Below are 18,816 nucleotides of genomic sequence, written 5' to 3'. Positions count from 1 at the left end.
CGATACAGTAATTGATTGCATCATTTAAAATCAATTAAACTGTCATTTAAAAAAAAAAAATCCCCAATATGGGGCCTCTACAAATAGTGCTGTAACCGTGACTATGGAGCAGCCTACCAGCATCTAAAGGGTAAAATAGGCATGGTTATTGCCGGAAGTACTCTCAGGGCTACTAAGGTGCGCTCGCGGTTTTAGCGTGCGCTAAATGCCAACGCCTCCATAGAGCTTGCGTTAGTATTTTTCATTTAGCGCATGGTTTGTGCGCGCTAATCTTTAGCGCGTGCTAAAAACGCTAGCGCACCTTAGTAAAAGGAGCACCTCTATAGTTGCGATTCTGGTCATAGATAGGAGCCTGAAATGTAGGCCTTCAAAAATCCTGGCCTACATTTCCGACACCTATCTGCGATGTGGCCGCAATTCTATACATGGCATTGTCATGTGATTGACACACAATTGGTGCCGCTTTTGTGGGTGGTTGCTGATCCCGTTACCATTTATAGAATTCGGGCCACTATGAATAAATTGTGTAAGGCAGGGGTGTCCAACCTGCGGCCCCGTGAAGTATTTTGTGCGGCCCCGGTCGAGGGCGAAGCAGTGTTTTTTTCTGCTGCCTCCAGGTGTTTACTGTCTTGCCGGCTCCCTCCTCTGTCATGCTGCAGCGTTTGCGTGGCCCCAGAAACATTTTTTTTTTTGGCCAATGCGGCCCGGGGAAGCCAAAAGGTTGGACACCCCTAGTGTAAGGAAATAGCATGTAGGTTCCATTTTAGCAGAAATAATAAATCTGGCCTTACAAGTTAATGCAGGCACACACAGATCTTTGGCAGATCTGGGAGCTTTACATGATCATAAGTGACAAGTCAGACAGCGTGAACAAGCTGCATAGCCTGTGAACCCTTACCGAACATTGTTCCTGGGTGAGAAATGATTGATTGGCTCCGTGCTAACAGAGGATGACAGAATGCAAAAAGCAATCAGCAGCAGAGGGCAGGACACTGTGGTGCAACAAGAGACCATTCAGGTAATGACAGCTCTGCTGCTAACTTAATTGCCATGGAAAATAAGAAGAAATTAGTTTTTAACTTTGGGAAATAAAGGAGAATTCTGGGGCCAAATGAAGCCTAGAAACTAGTTTACAGTTAAAAAAAAATATGCATAGGACAATTCTTATATATATATATATATATATATATATATATATAATTCATATTCCATATCCTAGAATTCAATGCTGATTATAAATTATTCAGGTCCTCAAATATTTTTCCTTAACTGTCCCAGTGGGCTCCCACTATATCTAACATACTTGGAACAGTGGGGATTAAGTGACTTGCCCAGAGTCACAAGGAGCAGTGTAGGATTCAAACCCACAACCTCAGGGTGCTGAGACTGAAGCTCTACCCACTGCACCACACACTCCCTGATAAGGAGCCTGTGTTTCTTACAGATGGGTCCCTTCCTATTGCACTAGCCTTTATTGGCTTCCTGTCCTTTTTTGAAATGTAGTTCTTCCCCTTTCATATCAGTACATCAATGTGTCATAGTCTATGTACCCCCGATTTTATATTTTTAACGTATACCACTTAGAAGCTTGATACGCGGCATATCAAATTATAATATAACTTGAAACTTGAATACTAGCATATGCATGCCTAAAAGTTAGATAAATGTACTTATGCCACCCACAGAGCTGACATAAATGCTCATGCCTAAATGTCCTTGATATGTGCGTACTTAACAGTGTTCTGAAAACAGATGCATAAATTTCAGCCCTACCAAGCCTCTGCCCATGTCTCCCCCCCCCCCTTTGCAAATACACGGTATGCAAGTTAAACAGGTATTTGCAGAATAGAGCTTAGGTGGAATTTTGACATTTATAGGCCTATGAGCGTACATATGCACATGTCCTCAAATTATGTATATAGCGCTTTACAATGTGTGCACAAATTGGTGTGCATAGCCAGTTTGCGTGCAGAACTTAGGGGTCCTTTTCGTAAAGCGCACTAACCGATTAGAGAATGCTAAATGCTAAGGTGCTCATAGAATTTAGCATTTAACGCACCCAAATCTTTAGTGCGCGCTAAATCAGTTAGCACGCCTTAATAAAAGGACTCTTGATTAATTTATATTATTTTTAAACCTAAGTGGTTCACAAAAACATACAGAATTGTCAGACAACACACAGCATATATAAAAAAACAACAGCTTATAAATTCATTACAGCATTATTCATTAATATAAAGCTTCTATAAACAATGTAATTTTCAAAACCGTTAAAAAATTGTAAAATATCAGAAAGTGATCTCCTGCCATTTTGTTCCACAGCACTACTCTTGCCGCTGAAATCACAGCTAATAGGTGGCGCTAGTTGTCAATTAACTCCTCATAATTGAGAAATTATGCACACAGCTTGGTAAGTGCATGCTATAAAAGTGTTGTGCGTCAGTTCTAAGTGTGTGAATCTGAAAGGAGGGTGTGGCCAGGGGGAGGAGACTGGATGGATTGTGGGCGTACCTAAAATTTATGCACATTGTTCTACAATATGCCCAATGCGCACATGAGTTAGGCACAGGTTTTAGGCCTGGTCTCCTTAGTATAGGCGGTCTAGAAACTTTAGAAATAAATAAATGTTATGACATGCACTAGTCTATAAGTTGTGCGTATCTTTTGATAGAATTTCGCTAGGCGCCGTTCTAGTTGGCGCTGGTTTTGGGGTGCCGAATAAAGAATATGCCCCCGTAAGGGCAAAGTTTAGTAAATCAGTCTCAAAAGGAGAAAGAAATGAAATGTTAAACCTATAAGGCTAAGATACGTTGTAAATAGCTTAGGTCTTAGGTGGTGTAGAAAATTTTAAAATAAATAAAAGGTTAAATGATAAAAAGAGGCGTGAGCCACATGTTCAGGGTTGTAGATTGGGCAGAGAGCAGGCAGAGTCACTAACTCCACACAAGCGTTAAACGTGCATTCTTCAGCCATTCTCTTTTACACAGCTCCCCGGATGATATAAACAGACCGGATAGCTTTTTAGCCATAATTTCAACAGGTTTTGTGAGGGTATTTGAGAGACACATACTGGCACCTAAACCAGTGTCTTTAAAAATGAGTTTCAAAATATATGCCTATTTGCCTTCCAACCTACATGACCTGTTTTAAAATTACCCTCAATAAGCAAAAAAAGCCCCTTAGTGAATCTGATTCTTAAATTTTTATCAAATCATTTTTATCAAATTTTGATTTAGGCCTGTCAAATTATTTGACTTTTCCCCCACAGGGGGAATGGCATGACATATGCTATCTATTTTGTAAGTGCGTATTTTTTCCAACGTTTGCACAATTTGTAAACCAAATTTAACCAAGTTTATTAAAAAAAATGGTAGGTAGGACACTGCCTACAGACAGGAGAAATGCTAGCTAGCTTCCTTGGAATTAAGTCTTTTTTTTTTTTTTTTTTTTTTAAATAGATACATCAATCAAATAGAGAACTCAACCCAATCTTGCTACACCAAAGTTAATCTCTCCTTCTCTTTAATACAGTGTTTTTCCAATTGCAGAATATGTAATTTGCTATATAAAACGGTAAATAGAACTCAAGAGGTGTACATGTTTTTTTTGTTTATGAAAATCTAATTCCCTTCTCTTCTGCAGCAAACACTGGTTGTTCTCATATGCCTGAAGCTGTTGCTCACCTACAAATGTTTCTAATATCTGCACGGAACTGAGTTAACACACACATACACCACTGAAAACATACACATCGGCTTTCACAGGAATATTTCAAAATGAGCTACTACTACCAGCAGACACGGTGACAAACATAACTAAATGAGATGCACAATCTCCCCCCAAACCCCAGGGCACAATGAGATACACAAAGTGATAATGTTTAGTGGAAAAAAATAAAGACACTTTTACCTCAAACAGCCTCAAGTACATCACTGAACTTATATCATCCATCCCTTTCTACAGATGCAAAAGGAAAACAACAGTCATGGCATGGACAAGCAATTATCATTCAAGTCAGCAGTGATCTTTTGACCAAAATGGACAGCACAGTCGGGCTCTTTGCACAGAAATAGTTACCAGCAAGTGTCAAGGTGGGTTACGGAACAACTGAGCAGTTAATGCAATTGAAGCAAACTGTGATTACGAGGTTTTTAAGGTTTCGCTGGCCCAGAGAACAGCCCAGCACTTTGGATGTTAAGTATATCCAGACTCCCTATGAGTTTAGAAACTGATGAGAGAATGCCTCAAAGGACATGAAACGATTAGGCAGAACAGGAATCCCTCCCTGCCCCTTCAATGCTTCTATGTTATCAACACACATCCATAATGTCCTAGTCTTTCAAAACCCATTCATTATCTGGACAGGGAGCGCTAATAAATGCTACAGCCTTCAGGACTCTCAAAATACACAACGTAGAATTAATCAGCACATGCAAACATAGAAATGCTTCTAAAAAGGAGAGGGGAGGACATCGTTCAAGTTTGTGTCTGCTTTCATAGAACTTACCTGTCATTCTAACTTTTAACTTTGGTTGGATTGAGATAATTAATATACATACTGGATCATAACAGTAATAAAAGCATACAGCACCATCTTAAGGCACAGAGGTGAGCAGGTTGTTCCCTGCTAATTACAAACGACATCCACCTGTTTGTCTAATAATGAATAGTTAATGAAAGATGTTTGATTTCATATTATGTTTATGCTTGTTTTTACGTTGATTTTATTGTAACCCACAGAGATTTTAAGCAGGATATAAGACTGTTAAATAAATAAATAAATAAAAGAAATTTGCATGCTTCTTCGTAGTCTCTTTGAGTTACACTTAAGCATTTTGCCTATAACAGAAAATAAGAAAACCTCTTTAGCACATCTGGCCCTTAATGAGATTTTTTTTGTCAGCAGGAGGAGGAAGGATGGTTATGAGGAAGCATTCTTCAGCAAATTGGATCCAAATTACATTAAAATGTACAGATTTCCACTAAAGCAGAAATCCTAGATACTCAGAGCCAAGTCAGGATTCATGACTCTTATCATTAACAACTAAGTGGTTTTAGTGCGCGCTACAATGCCATGCGCGCTAGACGCTAACACCTCCATTGAGCTGGCGTTAGCTTTTCCGTGTAGTGCAGGGGTTAGCACGCACAAAAAACGCTACCGCAGCTTAGTAAAAGGAGCCCTAAGTTTTATTTAACCAGGAAGTATTGCATGAACTTTATTTTGCCATCTGTTTGTTTTGTGCTTTTCTGGATGCTGCTGGTAGTTTCCGACAGTGTTTTGGAAGATATAATTAGAACTTCCTCGCTTAATTTTTAGTTGTTCAGTAGCATGTTTTTTTGTAAGCGTAACTACAGACACAATTTATCCAGCAAAGGTTTAAAAGTAGTGCTATTAAAATTGAATTGATTTTGGTGGTCAGGTGGGTCAAGCAATTACACAGAATAATGAATTGCTGTCATTGATGCCTCCAGTACGTAAAAGGGTTCATAGTCAGTAGCGCGCAAGACGCCAGCGCGCCGACAATTCGGTGCAAGACGCCAGCGTGCGGGGAAAAAGTAATTTTTAAAGAGCTCCAACGGGGGGTTTGGGGTGGCAACCCCTCCACTTTATTGGTTAGTGTCGCGCTGCTGTTGGAGGGGGGTTCGGGGGGTTGGAAACCTCCATTATAGAGAAAATTGAACTTTTTCTGATTTTTTTTGGGAAAAGTTCCGTTTTCTCTATAATGTGGGGGGTTTCATCCCCCACACCCCCCTGCAACAGCAGCGTGAACACTAACCAACAAAGTGGGGGGGGGGGATGCCACCCCAACCCCCCGTCGGAGCTCTTTAAAAATTATTTTTTTCCCCCGCGTGCTTCTGTCTTGCGCCGAATTGTCGGCGCGCGATTATCCCGTCACGACGTAAAAGAGGCAGCAGCAAGTATGAGCTTTCCCCACCCTTCAAAATATTTTTTTTTTCTTCAGCCAAGTTAGGCCTGTTTGCATTTAAAGTGGGAATAATTTTTAATATTTTTTTTTCTTATGTTCTGAATTGGTCAACAATTCTTTTTGCTGTGATGTACTTTTTTTTTTTTATCAGAAGGAATATTACAGCAACCTACAATTTTAACTGGATAAGCTACTGTGCTTTTGCCACTTACCTAATTTTCCAGCACTTTGGGGCCCTTTTATTAAGCCGCACTAGCCGTTAAAGCGCACATTAAAAGCTAACACGTCCATTATATCCTATGAACGCTTTAGCGTGCGCAAATATTTACCGCGCACTAAAATGGCTAGCACGCCTTAGTAAAAAGATCCCAATGTTACAATAAAACTGCTTATAAGCATGTAAGGAGGAAATTAAAAAAAAAAAAATCACATTTTTATCCCTATTTCTCTTCTCATCATGTCTTCGAACCTTCAAACTAAATTACTAGACTTTACACAGTTACTAATAATAAACTCCTAAGAAATCTCTAAAGCAAAGTTCATGAATCTATTGTTATTGTGATGCCCACAGAAGTAAATATGTAGCCTCTGGTCTTACAGGATCATTTTCAAACCCAATTGGTTGACTGCGCTCTGTGGCAGATATGTGACACATGCTAAGCCACATTACTCATTAAATGACCCCTAAATACTCATGTCATTATTTTGAAACAGGAAGATTGTATCCACGACATCCTGTTTGTCTGTCTTGTCTGATTAGATTGTAAGCTCTTTCGAGCAGGGACTGTCTTCTTTGCGAATCGGTGCAGTGCTGTCTGCGTCTGGTAGTGCTAAAGAAATAATTAATAGTAGTAGAAAATATGTAAGTCTAATGTTCACAGTGGCATTTCTCCCAATCTGTATCTACCAAAAAGGACTCAAAGGTCATTCGTTTTAGATTTATTGTTCCATTTTGGGCTACTTTAAAACATTATTTGAAAGAGCAATACTAAGTGAAAACATTTTTCTTTTAATAATTAGGCATGAGCCAGAAAGGTTATCTAAGGCTTCCTAATTTAAAAAGCATGGAATGCCAAAAAGTTGCTTTAGAACAGGGGTTCTCAACCCAGTCCTAAGAACACATCTAGCCAGTCAGGTTTTCAGGATACCCACAAATAATATACGTGAGAGAAATCTGCATGCACTATCACCATTGTACACAAACCCCTGCATTAAAGGGAGCTATTAATTTGGGGCTCAGGTTAAACACAGAGCAGGATTTTCAAAAACCCGCGTAAAAAAAGCGACGGTCTGCTAACGCAGCCGTTTTGATAGTGAATCTAAAAAAGCGATACATTTTCAAAAAAACCCGCTTGCAAATAAAGTCGGCGGATAGCAGATGAAGATTTGCTAAATTTGCACGTGCCCATCGCTGGTGACAGCAATGGTCACATGCGCAGAAAAAAAACACGTTACAAAAAAACAACAACCCCAAAACACAACCAAAAGCCCCCCCCAGCAGCGGGAGAGATGCCTAAACACTCCTGCTGCACAAATCCCCAACGCAATCAGACCTGGACACCACCCCACCCCCAGCGGGAGAGATGCCCACTCTCTCCCACTGCACAAATCCCCAATGCAACCTGCCCCAGCGACCCCCCACCCCTGCTGCAGGAGAAATGCCCACACTCTCCCATTGCACAAATCCTCAACGCGACCTGACCCAGAACCTCTCCTCCTGTGGAAGAGATGCCCACACTCTCCCGCTTCACAAATCCCCAACTTGACCGACCCCCCCCCCCCCCTCCGCAGCAGGAGAGATGCCCACTCTCCCCCGCTGGCAAATAAATTCCCCTGCCACCATTTCCACTGCCCCCTCCCCCTTACCTGACCCGACCTGACCCCCACAGCGGGAGAGATGCCCATTCTCCCCTGCTGGCAAGTAACCCCCACCCTGCCTGCCGCTGTCTCCGCCGCCCCCCCTCCCTCTTACCTCAAAGTTGAAGAGTGATGCGGACCCACTCCTGGGTCATCTAAATGGGAATTCCCCTCCCCGGTGCATCTTGGGATGCACTGGGGAGGGGCCTGAGGCTCTGATTGGCTCGAATGCCCCATAGGAGAGGTTTTAGGCATCTGGGCCAATCAGAGCCTTAGTCCCCTTCACAATGCTAAGTATGTAGCAACTTTCAAACTGTCCAGGCACAAAACTCAATCATTACCCTGTATCTGCACACTTTGTACCTCATTTTCAAAGCGAAAGTATGCACACAATTTCCCTTTCGAAACCATGACAGTCTCACGAACTCTCCTCTACCTTCTTCTGCAGATAAAACTTCTATGGTATGTTATTCTCCAATTCCACCCAAAACAAGCCCCCAGTAACGTCTCCCTTCAAAGCTGGATAAAAGTGCTCATGCTATGGCAGCCCAGATTGAAAGAAGGGCATTTTCCAGTCAGCCCTCCTTTGAAAATTGCTGTCTAGAAGGGTAATTCTCTAATTTAAATGTCTACAATAATATTGAAAAAGAAGCTGGGAGTTAATAAATACCTTCCAAACAAAACAAAAACTCCACCATTCATCCATCATAGGCAGAAAAAACTATAAGCATCCTGTACAAAATATACTTACCGTATTTTTTGGACCATAAGACACACCATACCATAAGACGTGCCCACCTGTAGAGGAGGAAAAACCAAGAAAAAAAATTTGGCTGCCGTTAAACCACTCAATCACACCCAATCGCAGCCCTCACAGAGCGGTGCGGGACCAGGCAGGAAACGCAAAGGTTGCGCTCCTGCGTTGTGCGTCGCTCTGCAAAGAGGCAGCCATCCAGCAGGAGACTGCACGGGACCACCGCCACTTAAAAAAAGTACCGGGGGGTGGGGCACATGGTGTATTCGGTCCATAAAACACCCACCCTTTTCGGGGGTGGAAAAAGTGCGTCTTATGGTCCAAAAAAAATACGTTATGTTTAAATCCAAAACAAGAGGAGCAACGCGTTCCTAATCCACGCACAAAAATGTAGCACATGAAATTATCTATTTCATGTGCTACTTTTTTGTGCATGCATGTAGCACAAGCCTGGGCTTGTGACAGATCATTTCATGTGCTACTTTTTTGCAATTAAAGTTTTTTTCTGCCTGTGATGGATGGATGGTGGAGAGAGTTACCCCCCACCTATATAACTGAGGCCCTTTCTTTCGTTTTGCTATGAAAGCAGCACTGCCCTGGTAGCTTGTGTGCTTGGTAGTTCTAAATATTTCTGGTGGGAGTTTTTGTTTTGTTTGGGTGGTCTAATTTAAATGTCTGCGTTTACACACTTCACAGAATGCAATTTGTGCACAAACCTGTGTAAATGGTAGAAGGGTGTTTAGGTATCATTCTGCAAATGTACGCTTACCTTAAATAACTCATATTTGGAAGGGTGTAGAACATGGGCAAAATATGAAAAGGTTTCCAATTTAAAGTGCCCATCTTACAGAACATTGTAAATTACATGGGTAACTGCCAACGGCTGGCAGAAGTTCAAGTCCTAAATGTTAGGCCTACTGACACCAGATTATGCTGGTATTTTATAATGGAACCCAGGCCCCTAGGTTTTATTAGAGAATAGACTCCTTTCATGCTGCCTCCAGGTGCCTAAATGAAGACCCGCAGGTATAGAACCGACCCCTATGGGATCAGAGAAGTCACATTTATTTCCATATCAATCAAAGAAAAACCTTCACCTAATCTTCTTAGAAGACCTCAGGGGCTACCCTCAGACTATCTACAACTTTATAATTGTACCGAGATGACAGTAACCAGCCTTTTCATGGGTCTCCAGGTTCCTAAGCTTGTTGAAAGATGAGTATTTCTTGAAAGAATTTGTTATGCCCTTTAAACGATCTATTGCAGAAAGAGTTATAAGAAAAATAATATTTGGATATGAATTGAAATTGATGAATGAAAAAATATGTTTTGAGTTTTTTGCAAGAACCTAGAGACCAATGATGAGGCTGGCTATTGTGATCTGATAACTATTATAAAGTTGTGGATAGTCTGAAGGTAGCCCATGAGTAATGGCATAGCGAAGGTAGGGGGTGCCCAGGGCAGAAGAGCACTTATCCACCCCCCGCCACCACAACCTCCTGACATCCCCCTCCGACACCAAGTGCCCCCTGCCTTCTGATCACCCCTCCCCCTCCCAGAACATCCTGGTGGTCTAGTGGGCTGGGGGAGGGTTGGTTCAGATCCCCTCAGGCTCAAGAACCTTCCACCCTCAACACCGCCCCCCTCTCTACTATTTGTCAAAAATCAGGCAGCAGGGATGCCCACTACCTCCTGCCAACTTGATGGCCCTTCTCTCTCCTGGTGGATCCTGGATGCACTGGAAAGGGCCTAAGGTCCTGATTGGCTCAGGTACCTAAGGCCCCTCCCTGTGCATCACCAGCATGCACGGGGAGGGGGGGGCTAAGCTCCTGATTGGCTCAGGTGATGCACTAGGAGGAGCCTAAGGCTCCGATTGGCTGTGGGGCCTTAGGCGCCTAAGCCAATCGGGACCTTAGGCTCCTTTCAATGCATCCAGGATGCACTAGGAGGGAGAGGGCTGCCATTAAGAAGAGCCAGACCTTCATGGTGGGAGTGGGCATCCCTTGTGATTTTCAACGAAAGGTACGGGGGCGGTGGCAGAGGGTTCTCGATATGGGGGTCCCAGCCCACTAGACAACCAGGGTCAATCCCCCCCAGACCACTAGACTGCCAGGATTTTGTGGGAGGGGTCAGGGAGATCAGAAGGTGTGTGTATGTGTGGGGGGTGCTTTGTGTCTGGGGTGTCGGAGGGAAGGGAAGGCACACATGCAAGGGGTCAGAGAGGAGGAGAGGTGCTGGCACTCCCACCAAGGGGCGGACTGCCCTCTCCCCCTTTACTAAGCCACTGTCCCTGAGGTCTTCTGAGAAGATTAGGTGAAGGTTTTTCTATTATTGATAGGTTTACTTCACCTAACTAATTGTGGATAACATTACATTTATTTCCATGGCATCACAGCAACACTAGATTTATTGAGAACACTGAATTCTAGCCGTAAAAACAGAGAAAGCATTAGATATATTCACTTAGGCTGGTGCGAAATATTTGCCAATTTTAATGTTATTTTCCGTTTATGAACTTTTTCTTTGCAAATTTTATTAATGCACTGAATAGTCTATTTTTTAAAAAAGTGATTGTTACAAGTTAGAGTATCTTTTCTTGATATGGTAAGTTTGATACGCTTCTCGGCTTCTGCACTGTCGGGTGCTTTCATGTAAGTGTTTTGTCACAGGCACACAATGGAAGAAAGAGTTCCTCTTTGTAAAGGGCCCTATCTATATTTGTAAAACAGGTCAGAAAAGTTAATGATCAGCAAAGATTTAAGCCACAAAAGGAATTAGGCTTTTATTTTCCTGTGGAAATCTCTGATTTGTGACTTCTATATCAGAGTAATACAAATATTTTTTTTAAATTAACAAGTAATTAAACTTCCAGCTATAGCCATGGTTATTACTTTTGTGTACCCGGCGAGATCATTAAAACCACGGTATTGAACTGGTTCCGAAACTTAATCAAAAGCCAAGAAGGGACCTTCCTGAGCACATGGGTCAGGTCTTACAATTCATTTTAGCCCAAAGAGGTCAAGAAGTGAGTAGATGAAAACTGTTTCCAGAAGAAATGCAATGGAAAATAAAGCAGTAAGGGCAAGCCTGCTTTCTATATTATCCTCCAGTCGCTGTATTTCTACAGAAATGCTACATGATACAATTATGTTCTTTAACTCAGGGCAGATACACACAAAAAAAACACTGTGTACAAATCTAAACAATGCCTTTTTTTTTTTTTTGTGTATCTCTGATCTACTTGAAAGAGAAAAACAAATTAGAAACCCCCCCACTTATGGCATGAAGATATACATGCATCATTAATTGATTGTACTTTTAACAAGCAAATCTTCCATATATGAAGAAGTGAACCAAGGAGTTGAATATAATGACTAAGAGACCCCTGAGATGCATGACGACAAGCTCAACTTAACCCTCCTGAATGATACAGACAAAAACAAACTAAGAAACCCTTGAAAACGAAACATATGCTGGCAGATTCAGTGCTATACCAAACTGAGGCAGAACTTGCTAATATGGTTTCAGTATTTCATGAAAGTGCCAGCTGGATGGATGATAATTTTTCTACCCCTGCAGGGCATCAAAGCTTTTATAAAATCATTCTTTTCACACATATTAACACTTGGCTTATTAAAAACAGATGATACTTTTGTTGTAAAGCTGCCTGGTAGAGGCCGCAAATGCATAATATGAGATAAGTCTCATTTTGAAAGCCCACTCTGACAAACAACAAAAACACTGACATTACAAATTGCAGCCGAGAATCAACGTTTACAGGACCTTCCTGTGACTGCCGCAGCTAACGTGTCACAGTAAGGGCTGAGAAGAGCTGTTATGAAAACATTTGCAGTAAGTTGCATAATTAAAGGTGGCTGCCAGAACGGAGCTAAGATATGCACAAACGTCTCTGAAACAAACGTGGCTCAGTAGAATCGGTATTGCAATGGGCCGCGCTCGGCTGCATCTAAGTGCACACTGGTTTTCTGCAGGGATTTCCACCGAAGTGCATAGAGCATGTCAAGCTTTTGCCCTCAGACATCATTCTGACCTGGAGCATAAATCTTTTTTTTTTTTTTTAGCAATTGAAAAAGTAACAGTTAACAGATCTACCCTTCATTCCAAGTTTTACAAAAAGTTGCTGAAGCCAGAATATGGGAAGTTATATTTGAAAAACAAACCAACCCCAAACCATTTCTTTAATTGAAATGCTTCATAGTTACACTGCATATTCCCATGATATAATGCAGTCACATTATCTCATAGGCTTACATTCATGGCCGCTGCTGGAAACAGGATATTTGGGTTTGATAGACTTTTGGTCTGACTCGGTTTGCAAAGCTTCTGTTTTTATATACTGTATTATGATACCCAAACTAGTTACTGGTGATTCCAGTGAGTACCTCATGCATCCTAAGTATTCATCAACTAACGCAAGAGATGATGTAAGTTTTGTTTTAAAATCCTTGGCAGATGTAGTGTGCATGCCCATTACAATACTGTTCTAATTGTCCAGCCACAAAGAGAAATGGGGGGGGAGGAAATGGGACAAATCAAACCTCAACGGGTAAATAAAGAAACAAGTTGAAAAGACAAATGAAGAAATGGTTTGCACATAGGTTAAAAAAAAAAAAAAAGAATCTTGAATTCAAACTTTTTAAATTTACTCAACCCCAAACAGACAGCACGCTTGCAGGAAACACAGCAAAAGAAAGCCTCCATCAGGGCCTATAGGAGGCTAAATACGTGATAACAACTAAGTTGCATGCACACGAAACAAAACTGAGTACAATAGGCAAGAATGGCCAAGAGACAAGCATGCATAGTACAGTCAAAATGCAACTTATCCCTTCATTGTATAACCATGATGCCAGCATGCCTTGCAAGGGTAGCTACTTACATCAAACAACTTTTCAATATACATTTCCTCATTGACCTTTTCTCGGAGTACATCCTGGTTTTGACGGACAAACATAATGTAGGTGTCTGCCAGATCCATCCCGGGTTTCTGCAGGGAAGAAACAGCAAGAGAACAGATATCTATGACTCACCGTGTCAAAAGACTCAGAACTGTGAATGCATGACATGGTTTTACTTCTGGCTTGCGCGTATGTAGAAAAGTGTGACAAATTATCAGCAGATATATCATATAACGTTATTTTCAGATATCTATTAAAAACTCCCTCTGGAGCCGGAGCTGACTTTCTATTTTACATGTCTTTGCAAATTAAGTTATTAAATTGCTGGTAGAAGATGCATTTCCTAGTGATTCGATTCAAAGTCAAGGGAACTTTTTGGGCAAGGCAAATTTGAATCTCCACTTCACCCTAAACAGAACTGATCTAAAGGACAGGAATTCTGGGATGGAGATGAGGACAATCCAAAATTTAATGCTAAATTTATTTAATCAATTTTCTATACCGTTCTCCCAGGACAGTGTGGTGCAGTGGTTAGAGCTACAGCTTCAGCACCCTGCAGCTGTGGGTTCAAACCCTGCACTGCTCCTTGTGACCTTGGACAAATCACTTAATCCCCCACTGCCCCAGGTACATTAGATAAATTGTGAGCCCACCAGGACAGATAGGGAAAATGCTTGAAGTACCTGTATGTAAACCGCTTTGAGTGTGGTTGTAAAATTACAAAAAGGTGGTTATACAAGTCCCAATTCCTTTACAATTTAGGGCATCCTCACCCATCTTTCTCTTCCATTCCCCTCCACACCTTAAAATTTCTAGAAAAGCTCCCTTAAATATTTTGCAGCACATTATCAGGAGCTATTTTAATTCAAGCAGCTCCATTGAAAAAGCAGGAACTTAACAACATACTGTAAGAATATAAGAATTGTTCTACTGGGTCAGACCAAGGGTCCATCTAGCCCAGGGGTAGGCAATTCCAGTCCTTGAGAACCGGAGGCAGATCAGGTTTTCAGGATATCCACAACGAATATGTATGAGATGGATTTGCATCCGCTGCCCCCTTGAGATGCAAATCTATCTCATGCATATTTATTGTGGATATCCTGAAAACCTGACCTGGCTCCGGCTCTCGAGGACCGGAATTGTCTACCCATGATCTAGCCCAACATCCTGTACCCAGCAGTGGCCAGTACTTGGAGGTTCTAAAAAGTGGCAAACTTTTAACTGCTGCAACACAGGCCTTGCCCTGGGAACAGAAACAGTGCTGTGAATCTACTTGGTTTTTTTTCTTGCTGAAAGGTGATATATCAAAGCCATGACCCTTTAACTTTGCTGCACTCATCCATCTAAATCTGCAGCTATATCTGGCTTTAAAGGTTAAGAATCATTTCATCTTCCTGAAACTGTCCATCTTTAATAGGGTAACGCTTGTCCTCTTATCTCAACACTCACAATACCAGAAATTTGCCTTAGCCTCATTTATTCTGGAGGTGTAAACAACACGGTGATGGTCAAAACCTCGTCTTGTGAGATTCTCTTCATATTCTTTATTAGCTTTCTTTATTAATGCTTTGCATCAATGAATATTCAAAAGATAGTTACATATATTTAGTCAAGGATGAATCTGCATATTTAGATAACCTGAATGCTATACTAGGTATGGTTCCAGTAGAGTCTGCTAGATACACATTGGCGTCCCAGTTATAGCAACCAAGATTCCAACATGCTTTACTTTTCTAGCAAGTCTGTGTTGTTTGGTACATAGACGAAACCATGTGAGACAAAGCTGTGCTGACTTTTACTTTCACAAGCGCTTTTTTCTTAAGTTAAATATTTTTTATTCATTTTTTCCCAAGGAATAAAAGTAAGGTAACAAAAGGAAGACTCAGAAGAAATCAAGGAGGATATTTCCACAATGAAAACAGACTTAACACAATTTCAAAGCAGAGTGGACACGCTTGAGACAAAACAACGAATGACTGAGGAAAATATCAAGGATCTTCACTGCTATTTCACAAGCACTTCTTAAATTATGCAGTCCCGGTCCAGCCATGGCCAGTATTTTGCCATTCTACCTCAGGGACCACAAAAACCCCCAAACCTCATTTTGAGACACAACTCCCAGGAAAACAGACTGAACACTATCCCAAATTTTTCCTTCCATCAGATCCATTAACCTTCCTGTTTACCTCAGATTAAAACCTTCAGCTGATCACTATTTCTCTGCAGTCTTCCTGAACAAATGATTCCTTAATCCCTCATCTTTCCCTACTATACTTGGCTGGACTTCTATTTAAATAAGCCACTTTTTACCTGGCTTTTGTGACGTTCCTTTTTTATGCTTTCCTCTTGTGAATCTGTGTTTTCTTGCCTTCTCCTTTCATAAGAATTTAGACCATAAGAATAGCCTTACTGGGTCAGACCAATGGTCCATCAAGCCCAGTAGACCGTTCTCACGGTGGCCAATCCAGGTCACTATTACCTGGCCAAAACCCAAGGAGTAGCAATATTCCATGCTACCGATCCAGGGCAAGCAGTGGCTTCCCCCATGTCTTTCTCAATAACAGACTATGGACTTTTCCTCCAGGAACTTGTCCAAACCTTTCTTAAAACCAGCTATACTATCCGCTCTTACCACAACCTCTGGCAATGTGTTCCAGAGCTTAACTATTCTCTGAGTGAAAAAAAAGTCCTCCTATTGGTTTAAAAAGTATTTCCCTGTAACTTCATCGAGTGTTCCCCTAGTCTTGTAATTTTTGACGGAGTGAAAGATCGATTCACTTGTACCCATTCTACTCCACTCAGAATTTTGTAGACTTCAATCATATCTCCCCTCACCAAACTCTTTTCCAAGCTGAAGAGCCCTAACTGTTTTAGTCCTTCCTCATACGAGAGGAGTTCCATCCCCTTTACCATCTTGGTCGCTCTTCTTTGAACCTTTTCTAGAGCCGCTATATCTTTCTTGAGATAAGGAGACCATTGATTCTTCTGTGTTCTATATGTGTATTCCCTTTCCCTCATTAGAGAACAGTATAAATCATTCTGGTGTAGTAAAGGAGGGAGGGGGCGGTCTACCCCGGGCGCTCTCTTGGTGGGGGTGCCGGCACCTCTCATCTCCAACCCCTGCTCCTTCCCACTCCTACCCCATCACGCACACACCTTCACTCCCCCACCCCCCACCGTACCTCTAGCTTTTTACCAGCGGTGCTCCCCTCTGACCTTACTTCCGGGTCCCGCAACAAGGAAGTGACATTAGAGGAAGAGCTGACGCTGGCGCAGGCAGAAAATTGGAGATGTCGCTTATGCTGTGGAAGCTAAACAGATACGGGGGAAGGGGTGTGCATGCGGCAGGGGGAGGGCGGGGAAGGAGCAAGGGGATGGAAAGAGGGCGAGAGGGGCGCCACCACCCCAGGCGCCTCCCACTCTCGCTACGCCAGTGCATTCATGGCTCCTTTTACTATGGTGTGCTATTCGATTAAGGGGGAAATTCTATAAGAGGCATCTAAAGATAGGTACCTTAACTTAATTAGTAAATGGACTTCAATTATGAGCTCTAACAAGCTTATAATTGAAAAAAAAAATGAATTGGGCAATAGGCACCTATCATCTTAGGCACGATTTGACGAAAGAGAGGTGCCTATTGCATGGCACCTAGCTCCAAAATAGGTGTGTTAAGGAGTGGAGAAGGACTTAGGTGCCTCTAGGTGCGATTCTCTAAAGCAGTGTTCCTTAAACCTGTCCTGCGGGGACCCCCAGTCAGTTGGGTTTTTAAGATATCCCTAATGAATATGCACAAGGCAGATTTGCATATAATAGAGGTGACAGGCATGCAAACCTGCCCCCCTGCCTCACCTTGAAAACCCAACGGTCTGGGGGTACCCTAGGTCAGGTTTAAGAACCACCGCTCTAAAGGACTTAGGCACCTATAATGTGGGCCTTTAAAAACCTGGCCTACATTACAGGCACCTAAGTTTTAAGTTAGCCATGATTCTATAATAGGTGCCTAAGTGTGATTCACAAGAGATAGGGCGCAGGTGATCGAGGCATATAGAGTGCCAGACTTTAAGAATAAATGGGATACCCATGTGGGATCCCTACAAGGGTCAAGATAAGAAAATTGGGTCATTAGGGTATAGACAGGGGGTGAGTAAGCAGAGTGGGCAGACTTGATGGGCTGTAGCCCTTTTCTGCCGTCATCTTCTATGTTTCTATGTTTACATAATTTCCCCCTTAGTGTGCACTAAAGGCTAAGAAGCACACCGGAATAAAAGGGGCTTCTCATCATTTAGCACATGGTAAATCTGTTTAATGCATCTTAGTAAAGGGAGCCCAAAGATTTTTGCAATTAGAGAATGTCATGGGGACAAATTTCTCCCCGTCCCCCCCACGGGAACTCATTTTCCCATCCCGGCGAATTCTTTTCCTGTCTCTGCTCTCTGCCTGCAAGCTCTGGAAGCTTCAAGAGGGACAAACAGAAGCAATTCACCTATGTCCCATTGCCCTGAAGAAGCGGCAGGCAGCCGTGAAACTTGGGTTCCCCGTTGGAAGGGGCTACCAACTGGTGTTTGTTTAGTCACATCACCCTCGATAATTATTTTCCACAACGTTCTGGAGTTTTTTTTGAGCCAGTTGAGCTATTGTGATTGCTCTCTTCATATCCGAGGCTTTTTCCTCCATTAAAGATTGATTTTCTGTGCTGTGCCAGAGCAGCTATTCAAATGGAGTTGTTTTTTCATAGAAGTTTAATTTTCTTCCTCCATCCCTTTTGTTGAAAGTTATTTGATAGTGAACAACTATTCCAACTCAATCATGATTCTATACTGTAGTTCTTTGCCTTGTGATCTTTCTGGTATCTCTTCTCCATGACGAAGAGCACCAACCTCTAGCCTTTGTCCTAACAGATTGGTAAGGCAAGACTTTCCTCTCCTAAATCTATGTTGGCTTTGACCCATTTAGCCACGTATATGTTCAGTAATTCTGTTCTTCAGAGTGGCATCTACCATTTTGCCTGCACTGATGATATATAGCTTCCTGGATCCCCTTCCATTGATCTCTCTTTAAAATTTGGTATTACATTAGCCACCCTCCAATCCTGCATCCAATTTTAAAGATAGGTTACAGACAGCTGCTAAATAGGTCTGCAATTTTATATCTGAGTTCTTTAAGAATCCTAACAGTATACTATCTGTTCCAGGTGATTTGCTACTCTTTAGTTTGTCAATTTGAAGTTTTGCATCTTCGAAGTTCATTGTGATTTACTTCAATTCCTCTGAATTACCACCATCAGAGATTTTTTTTTCCATTGTGGGTTTCACCCCAATATTCTCCTCAAAGATCAAAGCAAAGAATCCATTTTGTTTTT

At 41.9% G+C, this 18,816-nt stretch overlaps 1 protein-coding gene across 10 annotated transcripts in view; it reads right to left on the bottom strand.

Moving 5' to 3' along the window:
• The window catches only part of CADPS2 (calcium dependent secretion activator 2), a 575,994-nt gene that overhangs the window by 41,701 nt on the left and 515,477 nt on the right, over positions 1 to 18,816 (bottom strand). For 7 of the 10 annotated variants that reach the window (XM_033958190.1, XM_033958192.1, XM_033958189.1 and 4 more), the window contains 2 exons: positions 13,439 to 13,546; positions 3,910 to 3,957 (listed from right to left, as the gene is read on the bottom strand). In XM_033958190.1, coding sequence (XP_033814081.1) covers positions 3,910 to 3,957; positions 13,439 to 13,546 — 156 coding nt within the window. The remainder of the gene's footprint in view (positions 1 to 3,909; positions 3,958 to 13,438; positions 13,547 to 18,816) is intronic. The other 3 variants (XM_033958191.1, XM_033958196.1, XM_033958195.1) reach the window with 1 other exon arrangement.

This window comes from Geotrypetes seraphini, chromosome 9 (assembly GCF_902459505.1).
Source record: "Geotrypetes seraphini chromosome 9, aGeoSer1.1, whole genome shotgun sequence".
Lineage (NCBI taxonomy): Eukaryota > Metazoa > Chordata > Amphibia > Gymnophiona > Dermophiidae > Geotrypetes > Geotrypetes seraphini.
This window is presented reverse-complemented; position numbering and strand designations above follow the sequence as displayed.